At 42.0% G+C, this 17280-nt stretch overlaps 1 protein-coding gene across 1 annotated transcript in view; it reads right to left on the bottom strand.

The window, feature by feature from the left end:
* Nucleotides 1-6365: 6365 nt before the first annotated feature.
* Nucleotides 6366-17280, bottom strand: part of CRHR1 (corticotropin releasing hormone receptor 1) — a 56674-nt gene continuing 45759 nt past the window's right edge. Inside the window, 5 exon segments of the mRNA XM_069076848.1 lie at nucleotides 6366-9688; nucleotides 10193-10234; nucleotides 12027-12162; nucleotides 12445-12530; nucleotides 13013-13085. Of these exon segments, the coding sequence (XP_068932949.1) occupies nucleotides 9548-9688; nucleotides 10193-10234; nucleotides 12027-12162; nucleotides 12445-12530; nucleotides 13013-13085 (478 nt within the window). The 3' untranslated portion in view covers nucleotides 6366-9547.

Raw genomic sequence — 17280 nt, 5'->3', positions numbered from 1 at the left:
TTTCCTAGGGAGCTGACTGATGGCTTGTTCAATTTCTTTTTCTGAGATGGGATTATTTAAGTAATTTACTTCCTCTTCAGTTAATCTGGGCAACTTGTATGTTTGTAAATATTCATCCATTTCCCTAAGATTGTCAAATTTATGTGCATACAATTGGGAAAAATAATTCCCAATTATTGTTTTGATTTCCTCTTCATTGGAGGTAGATTCACCCTTTTCATTTTTGATACTCATAATTTGCTTTTCTTCTTTTTTTTTATCATATTGACTAAGGGTCTATCAATTTTGTTGGTTTTTTCATAAAACCAGCTCTTGGTTTTATTTATTAATTCAATAGTTTTCTTAATTTAAATATTATTAATCTCTCCTTTTGTCTCCAATATTTCTAATTTAGTATTTAACTGGGGATTTTGAATTTGTTCTTTTTCTAGGTTTTTTAATTGCATGCCCAATTCATTGAGCTCCCTTTTCTCTAATTTAATCATGTATGCACTCAGGGATATAAAGCTTCCCCTAAGAACTGCCTTTAATGCATCCCACAGATTTGGGTATGTTGTCTCATTATTATCATTCTCTTGAATGAAATTACTGATTGTTTCTATAATTTCTTGTTTGACCCACTCATTCTTTAGGATTAAATTGTTTAATTTCCAATTAGTTTTTAGTCTGTCTTTCCCTGGCTCTTTATTGCACATAATTTTTTTTGCATCATGATCTGAGAAGGATGCATTTAATATTTCTACCTTACTGCATAGAATTGTGAGGTTTTTATGCCCTAGAACATGTTCAGTTTTTGAGTATGTGCCATGAACTGCTGAGAAGAAAGTATATTCCTTTTTATCCCCATTCAGTTTTCTCCAGAGATCTATCATACCTATCCTCTCTAAAATCCTGTTCACCTCCTTAACTTCTTTCTTGTTTATTTTGAGGTTGGATTTATCAAGTTCAGAGAGGGGGAGATTAAGGTCTCCCACTAGTATAGTTTTGCTATCTATTTCTTCCTCTAATTCCTTTACCTTCTCCTCTAGGAATTTGGATGCTACACCACTTGGTACATATATGTTAAGTAATGATATTGCTTCATTCTCAATGGTGCCTTTTAACAGGATATAGTTTCCTTCCTTATCTCTTTTAATTAGGTCAATTTTTGCTTTTGCTTTATCTGAGATAAGGATTGCTACCCCTGCTTTTTTTTTACTTTAGCTGAGGCATGATATATTTTATTCCAACATTTTACCTTTACCTTGTGTGTATCCCTCTGTTTCAGATGTGTTTCTTGTAAACAGCATATTGTAGGATTATGATTTCTAATCCATTCTGCTATCCATCTCTGTTTTATGGGAAAGTTCATTCCATTCATATTTACAGTTATGATTGTTATCTGTTTCTTTCCCTCCATCCTATTCCTGCCCCTGTTAATGTTCATATTTTCCCTCCCTTCTCCCTTCCCCCCCTTAATAGTTTTCCTTTTGGCCACCACCTCCCTCAGTGTTCCCTTTTCAGCCCCCCTCCCTTTGTCTCCCCTTTCCCCTTACTACTTCTCTCCCTACAAACCACTCCCACCCCCTTTTATAACCCTTTCCCCCTCCTACTGCCTGTAGGATATTTTTATACTTAATGAAGCATGCTATTTCTTCTTCACATCAAGAGTGACAGGAACAAATCTCATGTGAAGCTCCTCTCCCTCCCCTCTTTCCCTCTAAAATGATACTTTTTGCATTTCTTCTCCATAGAGTCCTGTGTTTAACTGGTTGTTATTTCCTCCTTGTACCAGAACCAATGAGGGAAAAGCTCATATGCTTCTCAACTCCCTCCCTTTTTTTCCTCTGCTATACAGTTTTTATGCCTCTATGTGTGGCATAATTTACCCTTTTCCACTTCAACCATTCCCTTTCTTCCATTGCAGTCCCTTTGTAGCCCTTAATAAGATTTTTTTTAAATCGTCATTTTGTGTATTTTATAGTCATACCCTCTACTTGTATATAACCAGATTGCTCTTATCAAATAGCAGGGTGTGTGTGTTTGTGTTCTCCTTGTTTACCTTTCTGAGTCACTGTTGCATCTCGTAATTGGAGGTTGAATTTTCTGTTGAGTTCTGGCTTTTTTTATCAAGAAGGTCTGGAACTCTGTTATATCGTTGAATGATCATCTCTTTGCCTGGAAGAATATGCTCAGTCTCACTGGGTATGTGATCCTTGGTTGTAACCCGAGCTCTTTTGCCTTCCGGAAAATTGTATTCCACTGCCTCTGATCTTTCAGTGTAGAGGCTGCCAAATCCTGTGCAATCCTCACTGTGGACCCTCGATATTTGAATTGTTTCTTTCTGGCTGCTTGAAGTATTTTCTCTTTTATCTGGTAGTTCTGGAGTTTGGCCACAAAATTTCGAGGACTTTTCAGTTTGGGATCTCTTTCAGCAGGTGTCCGGTGGATTCTCTCGATTTCTATTTTACCCTCAGGTTCTAGTATCTCAGGGCAGTTTTCCTTAATGAGCTCTTGGAGGATGTTGTCCAGGCTCATTTTTTCATCATAATTTTCTGGTAGGCCTATGATTCTCCGATTATCTCTCCTGGATCTGTTTTCCAGGTCAGTTATTTTTTCTTTGAGGTATTTTACCTCTTTTTCTAATTTTTCCTTCTTGTTGTTTTGCTTGGCTAATTCTTGGTTCCTCATAGAGTTATTTGTTTCCATTTGGTTAATTCTAGTTTTTAGCAAATCATTTTCCTTGGTTAATTTTTGAAGCTCCTTTTCCATATCATACACTTTTCTTTTTAGAGAGATGTTTTCCTCATTATAATGTTTTTCTAATTCTGCTATTTTGATTTTGAGAGAATTATTCATTTTGTCTTCTATCTCTCTCATTTTGTTTTCAAAGTTCTTTTTGATCTCATCTAGGAGAGCCTTCTGTGCTTGGGACCCATTCCCTGTTGAAGTTTCAGCTTTGGGTGTGGAGTCCATATTGTCTCCCTCTGAGGTTGGTTCCTCCCTCTGAGGTTAGTAAGACTCCAGAGTCTTTGTCTTTATAGTCTGCTTTCTACCCATTTTGAGGCAGGGTCCTAGCCATGCCCTTCTTCTAGGATCCCAAGCCTTTACTGTAGAGGTTTTTGCCCTGGGGCAAGAGTTACTATGTTTTCAGGGTCAGAGGGGGGGTTTGGAGCAAATGAGGTTCACTCTGTCATCCTAGTCTTTGGAGGTCCTGAAAGGGGCTTTTTAAAAAAATTTCTGGGCTATGAAGTGGTAGCCCCAGGAGTGTTTGCTGTCCAGGACAGGGGCCCCTGTATTTGCTTCTTACCTTGCTCTTTCTAGTCCCAGCCCTTTGGTGATAGGCCTGGTAGTGGACCTTGTGGTTGGTGGGAAGGTGCATTTCTCTTCCTAATGGTTATTTGGATCATGTTTTTTAATAGCCATTTACTTAATTCTTCTTTTTGAAAACTATTCATAGTCTTTGACCACTTATCCATATGTCAGTTTCCTTTATCTGGAAATCACATTTTATGGAAAAATGGAAATCATATTTTATCAGTGATATTTGATGCAAATTTTTCCTATATGTTTCTTTTGTTAGTGTCATTGATACTATTTGTGCAAAAACTCATTAAAAATATGTATTTTGTCTTTTATGATTGCCTCTGTTCCTTGTTTGGTTAAGAATTCTCCCATTGAGGGGTGGCTAGGTGGTGCAGTGAGTAAAAATGCCGGCACTGGAGTCAGGAGGACCCGAGTTCAGTTCTGGCCTGAGACACTTAACGCCCACACAAAAATACTAGCCATGTAACCTTGGGCAATTAACCCCAATTGCCCTCCAAAAAAAAAAAAAAGAATTCTCCCCTTGGCCACAGTGATTACAGGCATCTCCTCTCATGTTTTCTTTTGTTTTTTAAGCATATGACCTTTAATATTTATGTTAAATATCAATTTTGAGCTTAAAGTATATTCTGTACTATTTGCCTGTAATGTATGCTGTAATATGCTTTTCCTTTGAAAAAGAGATTCTCATTTTTTGTGGTTGTGTCTTTAAGTCCTATTTGAAGACAGGGGAAGAGGAAATGACCTCTGAAAGTTCCTGTCCCGATCATGATGGGGAACTATGACCTTTGTAGGGTAGGTTGAGAACCTAAGGCAGAGCAGGAGGAACAGTCTCACTAATAGGAGGTCTCATCTATAGTACAACTTAATATTATCTCTGTGAACCCAGAGAACAGCTCACATTACCCCCAGGAGGAAATTTTGCCATTGCAATTAAATAAGCTATGTAATTAAAAGCTTTTTTTAATTAATCAATGCAGGCAATGGGGGTAGACACAGCTGAAAGGAGGTATAGTGGTGGGGCAGAGAAAGGTAGAGAGACTATACAGCTTTTCCCCATACCACCCACCCTGTTTCCCCATAGAGGAAGGGAAGTAAGTGCTGCTGGTGTTTTGGAGGACAGTTGGTCTCCACTTGGCCTGTGTTTGAAGCTTTAGTTGGAGATAGGTTCTTTATGAGACAATTGCTACTTTTGTCTGGAAAGACCATTGACTAGATCCCAAATCAAAACGTCTGAAACCCTTTCCACTCCACCCATGCCAATCCCCTGTGATCTGGCTCTTTTGACACATTTCCCCAAGACCTGATTTCCTAGGATCAGATGCTCTTTCATCCAGCATATATTGAGATACCACCTTAAACACCAATTGCAGCTAAAGAGGTCACTTCAAGTATGCCTAGGGAGACCTCTCAGTGTTCCAGCTGAGTATCCCATAGGCATGGGGCAAGTGGGGGATAGGACCAGAATCATCTATCATGTGCTGCTTGGGACCAAAGGGACTGAAGTAGAAAATCCAAAGCAACATTTTGTAATTTTTTTCTCCTGAGCCTGGTCTAGTCCATTCCTCTGGAGGTGGAGGGTTGGCCCACTTGGAGAATCTGGAAAGTAAGGTGGAGGTGTATGGAAACTGGTGGGAAGAAGAGGACAGCAGAGATGAAATGGGACAGGTGGGGAAGAGGGGACAGCAGAGGTGAAAGTGGATAGGTGGGGAAGATGGGACAACAGAGGTGAAATGGGGCAGGTGGGGAAGAGGGGACAGTAGAGGTGAAAAGGGGCAGGTAAAAGGGGAGGAGGGAAGAGGAGGAGGAGGAGGAGGAGCAGAAAGCACTAGAAGGAGCACAACAATGAATTGCAACCTTCCCAGTCCTTAGGTTGGCACAAATCTGAAAGGCCAGAGGAAAAAACAAAATTAAAGGCAAGTATTAATGGCACTGATGTCTTTTATCTTCTAATAAAGCCCTTTGGGGCCCACATGTGTATTCATATTGATATACTCAACATATTGAATCCTCTCTTGGCTTTCCCTATCTCCTCTGCTCCCTTACTTTCCCCCAATCAAAGTTAGACAACAAAAAGACATTCTGGGATCATAAATAGGGTATCTGTCCCAAACCAGGCTCAAGGTTAGAGTGCAAAAGACACCAGATAGGGGAATAGACCTGTGTTTTCATTGGCATAGTGCATTTTCAGGTGATGAAATTCCCTTTACCAATGCAGATTGGCACCTCCTCTATAGCTTATTGTCCTGGAGAGTTGTCTGGACTAGGATATTGAGAGGGTGACTTGCTTGGGTTCACAAAGCCAGTATATGCCAGAGAAAGGACTTGAATCTAGGTCTTCCTGGCTTCAAGGTCCACTCTCCATTATACCATGATGACTTTCAGATTGGGTGTGGAGGGTGGGAAAGGAAAATAAGACAATTAGTCTGGTCCCTAGCATTTGGAATGTACATTTTTAAGGTTCTAGGTGTTTTTAATTGACAGAGGTCGCTCTGGAGTATATTCTGAAGTTGTTTTTTTTTTCAAAGCCTTGGATGAACAGTCACTCTACTTGCATCCTTATCTTACATAATTCAGAATTGAGTATAGAATAACAGATATTATCACAGATGTAGAGCTGGAAGTGACCTTAAAAATCCCTTTACTTAAGATGGTCTAAGAAGTGACTAACCTAATGTCACTCAGGGAGTAACCATCAGAGATGGAATTTGAACCATTCTACCCCTTCTTTCTCTCCCCCTCTTCTCCTTTCTCGTCCTTTTCTCAGTCTTCTTCCTCCCACCTCTTCTTGCATCAAGTCAGAATAATTTTAAAAAGCTAGGCTAATGTGACCACCTGCAGTGTGCTTGCTTCTCCTTCGAATTAATCCATAGCCACCTTCTCCTCCAAGCCACACTGGATCTCATTGTTCAAACCTCTTTTACTTGAGAATCATCTCAACATTTACCAGTACAATGTGAAAGTATATTGTTTTGTAATAATAATAACAACAACAATATAAACAACAACAGTAATAGATAGAATTTTATAGTGCTTTAAAGTTTGCAAAATGCTTTACAAATATTATCTCTTTTAATTCTCACAACAACCCTGGGGGATAGGTGCTACTATTATCCCCATTTTAAAGATGAGGAAACTGAGGCAAACAGAGGTTAAATTATTTGCCCAAGGTCACAGAGCTAGTATATGTCTGAGGCAGGATTTTAACTTGGGTTTCCTTGACTCCAGGTCCAGGGTTCTATCCACTGTACCAACTAGCTGGCTCCAGCTGTACTTATAATACCTTGTACTAGGGGTTCTCAAGGGTCATTCAGTCTCCTTGTAGGAATCCTGAAAGGCATTCATCTCAGCAAGCTTCAGGATGAGAATGAATGTACAGTGGGAATAACTCTGGGTTTGGAGTCAGAGGACCCAGGCTTCAATCCTGACTTGTCATGTTCTTGGACAAACCTCTTCCATCTCTGGGTTTTCAGTCTCCTCATGTGTAAAGGAAGGAGTAGGACTAGGTGACCTGGAAAGTCCCTGCTATCTCTAGCTCTCACCTACCTTCCAGGGACAATTAACCATTTCCCAGGGACCCAGATCTACTGCCTTAACTTTTGCAAGTTGTCCCTTTTTGGATTTTACCTAATAACAATGGCTAACATTGATATAGGATTTTAAGATTCACAAAGCATTTTGCATTCACCACCTTATTGGAGCCAATAGCTCTGTCTACCTAAACCTTTATACCCAAAATGGCTGGGAGCTCTTAGAGGCCAGAGATTGTTTTTAGTTCATTTCATTTCTCCCCTATTCCACCCCACATGCCAGCACCTTGGACAGGGCTGAGCTCAATAAATGCTTTTAGAATAGTTGGCTGTGGAGAAGGACCCTATTCAGGAGCCAATATGCAACTGCTTCCTTAACCTCTATGCTGTGACAGCCTCTAACTCTAACTCTATTAACTTTTCCTTTAAAATGTGAGCTCTTCAAGGGCAGGGACCACTGTGTTTTAATTCATATCTCCAACACTTATAGTGCCAGGCACATAGAAAGTGCTTAATAACTGCATGTTTGTTTTTTTATAAATTTCTTATTGATCAATTACTCAATATCATAGACTGAGGCTTCAAATCTACTATTAGGGTTCTAAGACCACAGTCCTGAACCTTGGGGTCCTGGAAGTAGGGGATTTCTCTGCTTCGGAATCTGAGCCTCCTTTCTACTCCTGACCAGGCAAAGTAGATTTCTGAACAGTTTTCTTCTCATTCTTACATCCTCTTTCCACTCCCATGCCCTTCTGCCTTCTCCTTTGTCTGCCTGCCTCCACTTCTGCCCTCCCCTTCCCTTAACAAAAACCCAGTTTTCTAAATTTCCCAGCTCCTTCCTTTGGTGGAAGGCAAAGTTGAGAATTGTTTTACTGCTGTGGCCGTTTGAGACTCATTAGTTATTTCATGTTCCTCCTTTGTCAGCAGGGACCCATTATCCTGTTTCTCATTTTCTTCCATCTTATTTCTGTGAAGCCCTCTGCCCCAGATTGAGTAAGAGATTCTCCCATCACTTTTCTTCTTCCCACACACATGCCTCCCACATGCTCCTCCTTCTCTTCTGGCCTTTCTCTATCTCTCCCCTGTAGTTACAGTGGTTAGACCTCATGGAGTGGGTGGGACAGGCTGGGGTTTCAATGTTCTTTCTCTGATGTGTCTCTCTTCCTCCAAATGTCCCTCACTGACCTCTCTAGGTCCTGCTCCCTCCTCACATGGTTATGTGTTAAAATTGTTTATTTTGTTTCCACTTTCAAGGAGAACCCCAATTATTAGATGCTTTTATTTGGAATCCCCCCCAATACATGCACCCATATCTTCTCTGGCTCCAATCATCTTTTCCAAGCTGACCCCCCAATCCCTGATGGGGACCATTCAGGGCAACTCCCCCTTTTTTACTAACCTGTCTAGGCATGTAGATTCCAAAGTTGTCTTTTACACACACACACACACACGCACACACACCCCATACCCATAGACACTCTTTGATGGAGCCAGTGTGATTTATGATTTAGGATCCTTTCTGTCCTCCTTCCTTAACTCCTATCCATTGCATTTCCTCCTGCCCTCAAAAATTGCAGCAGAGTAAGATCTCTGTGTTGAACCCAGAACTATAACTAGTAATCTTGACACCCTTGCTATTTACCCAGTTTCACAATACATGCCCACAAAGCAACTTTAAAAAGAGGTCTGCGTAGCAATGGGCCCAAGACCATGTATCAAGGAGTGAGTCATTTTGTTACTCTAGAGAAATTATCCCTATAGTAATAGATTTGGGGGGGGGGTAGCAGAGCCCTCAGGAAGAAAATAGTCAGTCTCTCCTTCCCCATTTAGGGAAGGGTAGTACCACTCATAAGGCACCTGCCCCTCTTGTTATAGTGAGCCATGGGCAAGGAAAAACAGCAAAGTCATTTCTGGAGGGGGGAAGAGTGCCTAGGTTCCTGATGCAGTTGTTATGGTTTTCAGTGATATTGTCTTTTCTTGCTGATGTCATGATGGGTTCTGATGATGTGGCCATGGTTCATGGTAGCATCATTGGAATTTCCAATGGTGTAGCTGTGACATCATTACAAACAAAGATATAATCATTGTCAGGAATTCTGATGATGATATCAGTTTTCTCATGTGTCCTGATGATGGTGCCACAATATTTTTTTATGAAGAAATTCATGAAGATGCTCTAATACCAATTGGTGACATCTCTAAGGCTGATGATGGCAACCAACCAATCCTGTGGTTTCTAGGTGGATGGCTACATTGTGCTCCAAGATGACAATATAGGTCATTAGTTTTCATTGTCCATGTGCTTTTAATCTTCCATCCTGTCCCTTGGGTAGGCCTGTCCAAAGAGCAAACAAGGAGCACAGAAGAACAAATTAGGTCTGAGACTCAGCAGGCTTCAGAGTTCCAGGGTCTTCTGGAAGACCCCGCTTTCCCATCCATCTCTTATATGCTCATCATCACCAGTTTCCAACTTCTGTCTGGGTCTCATGGGTCTAACATTTCCCATGCTCTTAGAGCTGCTTTGGGCAAGCAAGTGCTGGAGTATATCAAAGTTTGAGGAGGGAACTGTTTTCCTGCACAGATTGGGAAGTCAGGCGTGAGGGACGGTAGGGAGAGCATACTGAATGATGTATTCCTCCCAATAATCAAAGTTAGATTCTAGCTTCTGTCCCTTTTAGTTTCCTCACCCTCCACCCCTGTGTTCCCTGTTTTATTCAGACAGCTGTTGACTGCTTGATGCTATGGAAACTGACTCGGGTAGGGGAGGTAGGGATGGACATGGCTCGAGCCACTCGGGCACGGATTGAATGTTTGTCTTGCCACCGATGCCACCTCTTCCTGACAGCTGAGCGGACCTGTAAGCAAAGAATGGAGGGCATTAAGACTGGAGTAGGAAGACAGTTACTTCATAAATCCTAGAGACAGCCTGGGATGCCCAATCTTCCTGCAACCCATAATTTCTCTATTTTCCAGACTATGGAAAGTAAGACCTAGTTTCACTGATGAAACATCAAAGTCATGGCTTCCAACCTGTTGAGTAGTCCTCCAGATTCTTGAGAAGGAGGGTGCAAAGGAATGGCTGAACAGAGTAGTCACGGGGCAAATATTGGTAAGGTGGAAGCAGGAGCCCCTAAGACTTACATCTAAGACCTTTACTTTGGTGGAGGAGCTAGAAGCAAGCCCCCAGCCACTTCACTACTCCAAAAATAATTTTATCCACAGACGTAGGAAGAAAGGGGAAAAACACAGGTTATCTCATCTGTGGCCCTAACATCCTAATACCCCACAACCATTTGAGTATAAAGCCCCATTCTCAATAACCTCAAAAGTTTCCTTCATTTGGGAGGTACACTCCTTACCTCACTGTTGAGGAAACAGTAGAAGACAGATACGAAGAAACCCTGGTAGGAGGAAGGATAAGGCCATATTATTCATAGTAGGGTTCAGTATAATGGCCTGCCCTCACTCAGAAAGCTTTGTTCATTCCATCTCTCCAGCTTTGACCTTGGTCACCCAAACTCCCTCTCTGTTCTTTGCACATCCATCATCTCCTTCCTAAATTAGATAGCATCCAACTCACATCTGGAAGCCTCCTCTGACTAAACATACCCTCCACTAGCAGCTCCCTGTGTCACTGATGCTTGTCAGAGTTTCCTGTACTAGTCAGTAACTAGCTGTTGCTTGCTACCTTTAAACTGGCCCTCCAGAAATCATCCCCCTATGCTCTGGGTGAACTCTACTGGCATGGAGCTCAGCTGCCTTGATTGATGAGTGAATGTCAACTTACCCAGCCCACTATAGCTGGCCACATACCAGAACATGCTTCATATCCTTTCTAGACAACCCCATGGTCATCTTACCAACTATTCTGCTGTAGCATCAGAATACTCCCTCTTCTTTCTCTTTAGTGTTCTAGAAACAGTGGCTGAATTAGTACTACTATTGCTTCTGGAAAGAACATGTCAATTAACTGCCCTATGGACCGACTCACCATCCCTGTGGCTAACCAGACCAGAACATTCCTTCTCCTGGCCATCATTTTCCTGTAGGCATTGTCTCTCCCTATTAGATTATAAACTCCTTGTATTTCCAGGGTTTAGCACAGTCCTTGGCACATAATATTGTTGTTGTTGTTGAGTCATGTCTGACTCTGTGACTCCATGTGGGATTTTCTTGCCATTTCCTTCTCCAGCTCATTTTACAGATGAGGAAACTGAGGCAAACTGGTAAAAGACCTGTCTAAGGTCATTTAGCTAGTAAGTATCTGAGGTCAGATTGCAACTCAGTAAGATGAGTCTTCCTTATTCCAAGCCCAGTGCTCTATCCACTGTACCACCTAGCTGCCTGGTTGGCATATAATGAGAAATGGTTGATAAATGCTTTTTTTATTCCTTAATTGATTTTACTTTGTCTATCCTTGATCATGTCAGAGTTGACCTTAGAAACATAATAATCCAGTTCCCTTATTTTACCCATAAGGAAACTGAGGCAGAGAGAGGTTAAGAGACTTATCTAAAGTCACACAGTTAATGCCTGGGCTTACACTTCAACTCTGGTTCCCTGTTTGAGAAAGATATTTGAAATTAGAGGACCCAAATTCCAATGCCAGCTTACTACCTGTGTGACCTTGGCCAAGCTTTTAGTCTTTTCATTTGCAAAATAAATGGGGTTAGACCCATTGACTTTTACAGGTCCCTTCCAGCTCTGACCCTATGACCCTAGGATTACTAGTCCTCTGCTCCTCTCATTATTACATATGGGGCCATCTCCAGTATGTATTCACAAACTCCTGATTTCCTATTCCTCATTCTGATCTATATCTTGCCATTGGACTCAGATGGCTCTGGAGGAGAGAGTAAGACTAGTGACCTTGCACAGCCCTGCCTCACTTAAATCCAATTCACTTGTAAGTCATGGCATCACCTTCCTGATGTCATGGTCCTCTTCGAGAATGAAGGCCGAACAACAACAACATTATTCTACAGTTGCATCATAAATCAGTATAAGGCAGGGACAACACTCCCTCCTTCTCTGATACCATCCAAATGGTGGGAGCCATAGTCATACTCAGACAATATGAAATTCTGTTAACAGATGGGCTGTCTGCTATACAAAAAGAAGAGCAGTCACCAACCCCCATGCTTTCTTTTCCCACCTCCAATAAATGAGGAAGGCTGGGGAAGAAAGCAGTACCTGGAAGGACTCCAGGAAGGAATTGAAGTAGATGAAGACGACTCGAGAGACCTCATCCTCCCCGGGGTTTACAAAGAATAACATGTATGTGATACCTAGAAGAGGCAGCAGCACAAGGGTGGCTTTCACAGCTTTCCTGAAGGGAGAGAAGAGAATGGGGAATTAGCAAACCAGGAACTTGTGGATGGAAGCCTTATTTGCATCCCAGCAGAACCCTCCTACAAGACCTGTTGGAGGTCATTGGAGACAACAGCCAGTGGCAAGTTGGAGGTGAGCCAATCTTTACTTAGGAGATTTCAGGGTGGGTGGGAGGGGATCTTGGGATCTGTGCGTGAGGAGCATCTCTAGATGGGAATCTTGGGAAGAGGAATTTCAGGTTTGATAGGATGAAACTCTGGAGTTCTAGGAATGCAGTCACCTGTACTGAATGGTCTCTGATGTTGTTGAGGCCCGGAGCTTAGTCATGAGGATACGGACAATATTGAAGAGGAAGATGAAGTTGATCTGAAATAGACCAGAGTCAGTAGGGCTAAGGGTTGGCCATGGCTTTTCCCCAAAAGCTCATTGCCCTCCCTTCAGGGGCCACTGGCATTTCTCAGGGACCTGGTGCCCAGGTTTGGTGCTTCAGTGAGATGACCAACCACCCAAAAATGGGATGGAGGTACACTTTGTTATGAGAGGAGGGAGATGATTTCCTCATCACAGAAGAAGAGTCAGTATCCTGATCTTGGATAGGTGTTTTAAATTTGGGCATGAGGGCAATGGAGAGCAGAAAGAGACTAGGTTTCAGACTACTATTGACTCCCCAAGCAGATACAAACACCCTGACTCCTGTTCTGCTCCCAAGCCTGCCTTATGCACCCAGAACCCAAATCACCAGAAGGCTTCCTTGAGGTTCTTAGTCTGCTCAGTGCTCTATTCTGTTCCACTCCTGAGACAGCTGACCTGCTCGTCCCAAACAAATTATACTCCTACTAAGTTCTTACCAGCAGGACCAAAATCATGGGACCCTGGTAGATGTAGTCGGTGTACACTCCAGCCCTCTTTCCAAACCAGCACCTGGGAGACCAGAAGTCATGGTTAGCAGGAGAGAGAAGGTATCAAGGACCTGAACCTCTGACCTACATGATCCCTCTGAGCCTAGGGAGGAAGAAAAGAGTAGAAGGCAGTGTGCATAGCCGACCTTATCCCAGCTCTGTCAAAGGGACGAGCTTCTCAGTCTCAGCTAAAAATCCTCAGCTAAAGCCCCAGTTATCTCATCTGTAAAATGAGTATGACTACCAACCTTCCAAATGGCAAGGGGGGTTTTAACTTTTTTGTGTTATGGACCCCTATGGCAACCTAAACGGACTCCTCAGAATAATGTTTTTAAATAATCAAAGGAAATGTCAAATTTCAGTTTAAAGTTAGTGAAAATAAAGATGTAATTTTTTCCCATTCAAATTCACAGATGCCCTGAAACCTATTTGTGAACCCCATGTTAGGAACCTTATTGAGAAAATCAGAGCTGCCTCTGGTACCATTTATTCATTCCAGTGCAATCTAGGTGTGGGAAAGAGGGAAGCATTCAGGGTAGATTTTGCTGCTATTCCAATTAATTGGGGTAGGATTAACCCTTAGTCCTGAGGTTGGAAGAGGCCCAGGCAGTGGGAGATGGGGATGGGGCGGGGAAGGGAGAGAAGCAGTGTTACTGGGTAGGTATTCCTCAGCCACCCAAACTTGTGCTGTTCTGCATCCCCATCCCCACTCCCCCCCCCCCCCATCTTCCCCAGCCAGGCTAGGCTCCTTGCCTTTCCAGCTGGGATATAATGGAGCTTGCTCTCCCAAGAATGTGCAAGATGCAGAAATCAACCCGCTGCCTCTGAGTCAGGCAGGAGTCACCCTGATAAATATGGAACATATTCAGATTCCTTGTCTTTCCCAATACAGCTGAAGTGTCTCCATTTCCCAGGCAGGCTGCCTCTTGGGGGGTGGGAGGGAGGAATTGAGAAGGAAAGGAATGTGGGGGAGGGGCTTATGGCTGAGATAACAGGAAGCCTTGGCCATGTTTACCAATCCAGATCTGGGGGAAGCCTGTGCTTGTGGGCACACATCTCCTTACAAATGCACACAGATATGTGAGTCGTACACACACACACACACACACACACACACATCTCACACAGACACCAGCCTTTTACTCTAACAATAAAAGTAGGTCCACTTTAAAATAGATTTTGCTATTTAGTCTACTGTGTATACTGAAAGCATAAGAAAATAAAAGTGACTCATATAGCCTTGATTTATGCACTCATTCGAACACAGACATATCCACTCACACACACCTACCCACCCGTGTGCACAGACACACAGAGATAAGCAACAACACACAAACAACATACATCCACATAAAACGATATGCACAAATCACACACACTCCTACAAAAGAGAGGAAGATAGAGGTCCTGAAATTGAGATGGCCATTGAAAGTAATAATATCTGAATTTACAGAGCACTTTACACGTATCACCTCATTTCATCTTCAAAACATCCCTTTGTGGTAGTTTAGGCAAGCATTATTAGCCCCATTTCACAGGTGAAGAAATCAAGGCTCAGATAGGTTCAGTGACTTGCTTTTGGTCATGAAATTAGTAAGTATGTAATGGTAAGGGAATTTAAAGATCTTCCCTGCCCCTTAATGGGCCTCAAGTGGAGCCCAACAGGAGAGGTTTGATTAGGGGGAGGCTTGTTTTTTAGGAAGTGTAATGGGAATGCAAATTTGGAAGATCTTCCCTGCCCCTAGGCTAAAATGCACCAGAAGCCTGGGGAGGGAGGCTTGTTTTTCAGAAAATACTTTTTGATTGGCCAGTGGGTCAATAAGGTTGTTACATTCTCTGAGCCAGGAGAAGGCTATATAAGCCCTGATGTGTAGCTTTGTTTTGGGACTCACTTTGAGAAGTGTTCTGTGATTTGATCTGAATTCTGGGAAGCCGTTCTTGAGAGTCCCCCGGCTTTGAAAAACCCAGAATGTGGAAACCCAGATGTTGACTGGGTATGGATGTAATGGTTGGACAGTTTGGAAATCTGTCTACTTGATGTTTCTGTCTTGATAATTATGCCTGTATACTTTGAGATTCAGGATGCTGACCTTTTCTCCTGAATAAGGTAAATGATATATGTCTGACTGATTAAAGTAAGCTTGTTAACCCATTTTGAGTTGCTTTCCTTTAGCAAAGCAGATCCAAGAACCTGTGGTAGCTGCAAACCCTGAGGACGCTTGGGGTGCTTGCTGCTACAGGAAGGCCCACAACTTTTGTTACTTTGCAGTGGATCATGAAGGTTGTGATGTCGTCTGACTCTGAAGGACATATATACTCTGAAGTGAGGTTTTGCTTTGGGGCTCACTTATGGGAAGAATTATGTGATTTGGCCAGATGAGACTCTGGCTAGCCACTGAGCCCCCTGGCTTTGAAAATCCAGATGTTGGTGCTTCTCTGTCTGGTAACTATGTATGTATGTAATGGTCAGACAGCTAGAAGCCCTATTGAATTGTTATTTTCTCTGTATTTTTTGCCTGCTGGTAATTTCTGTTTGTATTTACTGCAGTTCAGGGTGCTGACTTTTCCCCCTGAACTAAGTGAATTATACATATAATTGGTTAGGTCAGAGAGGGTTCACTGCCTTTTCTGACTGACTGGTATACTTTTTACCCTCTTCTTCTACATATACATACAAACATACCTGCACACACACATATACATAGACACACATATATGTTTAATTAAAGATTGTTGACCCCTTTAAAGTTGCTTTCCTTTAGTAAAGCAGATCAAAGAACCTGTGCTAGCAGCCCTTCTGGGTATGCTAGGGTTCTTGCTGTTACAAAGTGTTAGAAGCAGGATCTGAATCCAGCATCTGAACTCAACTCTAAGACCAATACAACTAATGCTGCTTCTGTAGAGGACTATATTGTATTAACAATTTAAGTAAATGACTAGCTGGGTAATCATCTGATATATCTGGACCTCTCTATTCTAATTTATTAATTAGATATGAAATTGCTAAGATGGGGCCAGCATGGAACAGTGAGAAGAAGACATGAAATTAGGAGATTGCCTTGCTCTAGCATGTGTGAGCTCTGTACCTTTGGGAATCACAACGTCCTTAAGCAACATAATCCTCAAATGTATATGGTATTACCTTCAGGACACCTTCACAGGGCTGTTGTGAAGAACGTGGCTTGTAAACCCTAAAGCATGTGATAAATGGGAATTATTTTTAAGCTGAATTTTTCAAAGGATGGGTGGGACATACAGCTTCATTGTCAGGATAAAAGGCCCCCCTGGAAGTCAATCTTGTTCTTCTTTTGGCCTCCATAGATGGTCTTATAGCCCATCCAGACAGCTCAGCATCTTTTATATAGGACAACTTATCCAAAGAGGACTGTGGTGGTTTACTAACTCATTCATTAAAATCTAAATCATTTATATTTGTAGATCCTATATTCGAGTGCATGCCACCATGATGGCATGGGGAGGGGGGAGGAGAGGGAGAGGGAGAAAATTTGACACTCAAGGGACTGTGGAACTGAATGTTGTAAACTAAAAGTAAATAAACCAATTAAAAAAATCCGAATCATTTAAACCTCTATTCTTTTTTTTTTCAGTTTTCAACATTCACTTTTACAAAATTTTGAGTTTTAAATTTTCTCTTCCTCCTTCCTTTCCCCTCCCTCCAATAAGGCATGTAATCTGATATAGACCATACATGTACAATCATATTAAACATACATCCACATGAGTCATGTGGTAAAAAATTAGAACCAAAGGGAAAAACCATAAGAAAGAAAAAAAATGAAAAAAAAGGAAAAATAGTATGCTTTGATCTGCATTCAGACTCCATAATTCTTTCTCTGGATGTGGATAGCATTTTCCATCATGAATGAGTTTTTTGGAATTGTCTTAGATCCTTGCATTGCTGAGAAGAGCTCAGTCTATCAAAGTTGTTAAACCTCTATTCTTGACCCCAATTAGTATCTGTGTTCATTCCTTCTTCCTTTCTCTAGGGAGATGAAGAAAAGTGAGGTCTTTCTTTGAACAGAACCACAAAATGTCAGTGCTGAAAGGTACCTTAGAGGCCATTTAGTCTAACCACCTCATTTTATGGAGGTGGAAACGGAATCCCAGTCAGCGAAGTGATTTGTTCAGGGTTATGTAACCAGTGGGTGGGAGGATGGTAATTAGAATCTATATCTCTTCATGCCTAGCTCAGTGGT

The sequence above is a fragment of the Petaurus breviceps genome, unplaced genomic scaffold (genome assembly GCF_028583685.1).
Source record: "Petaurus breviceps papuanus isolate PSGF00001 unplaced genomic scaffold, PetGlider_PUasm1.0 90925, whole genome shotgun sequence".
NCBI classification, from domain to species: Eukaryota; Metazoa; Chordata; class Mammalia; order Diprotodontia; family Petauridae; genus Petaurus; species Petaurus breviceps.
The sequence above is the reverse complement of the archived record's forward strand: the minus strand, read 5'-3'. Positions and strand labels throughout refer to the sequence as shown.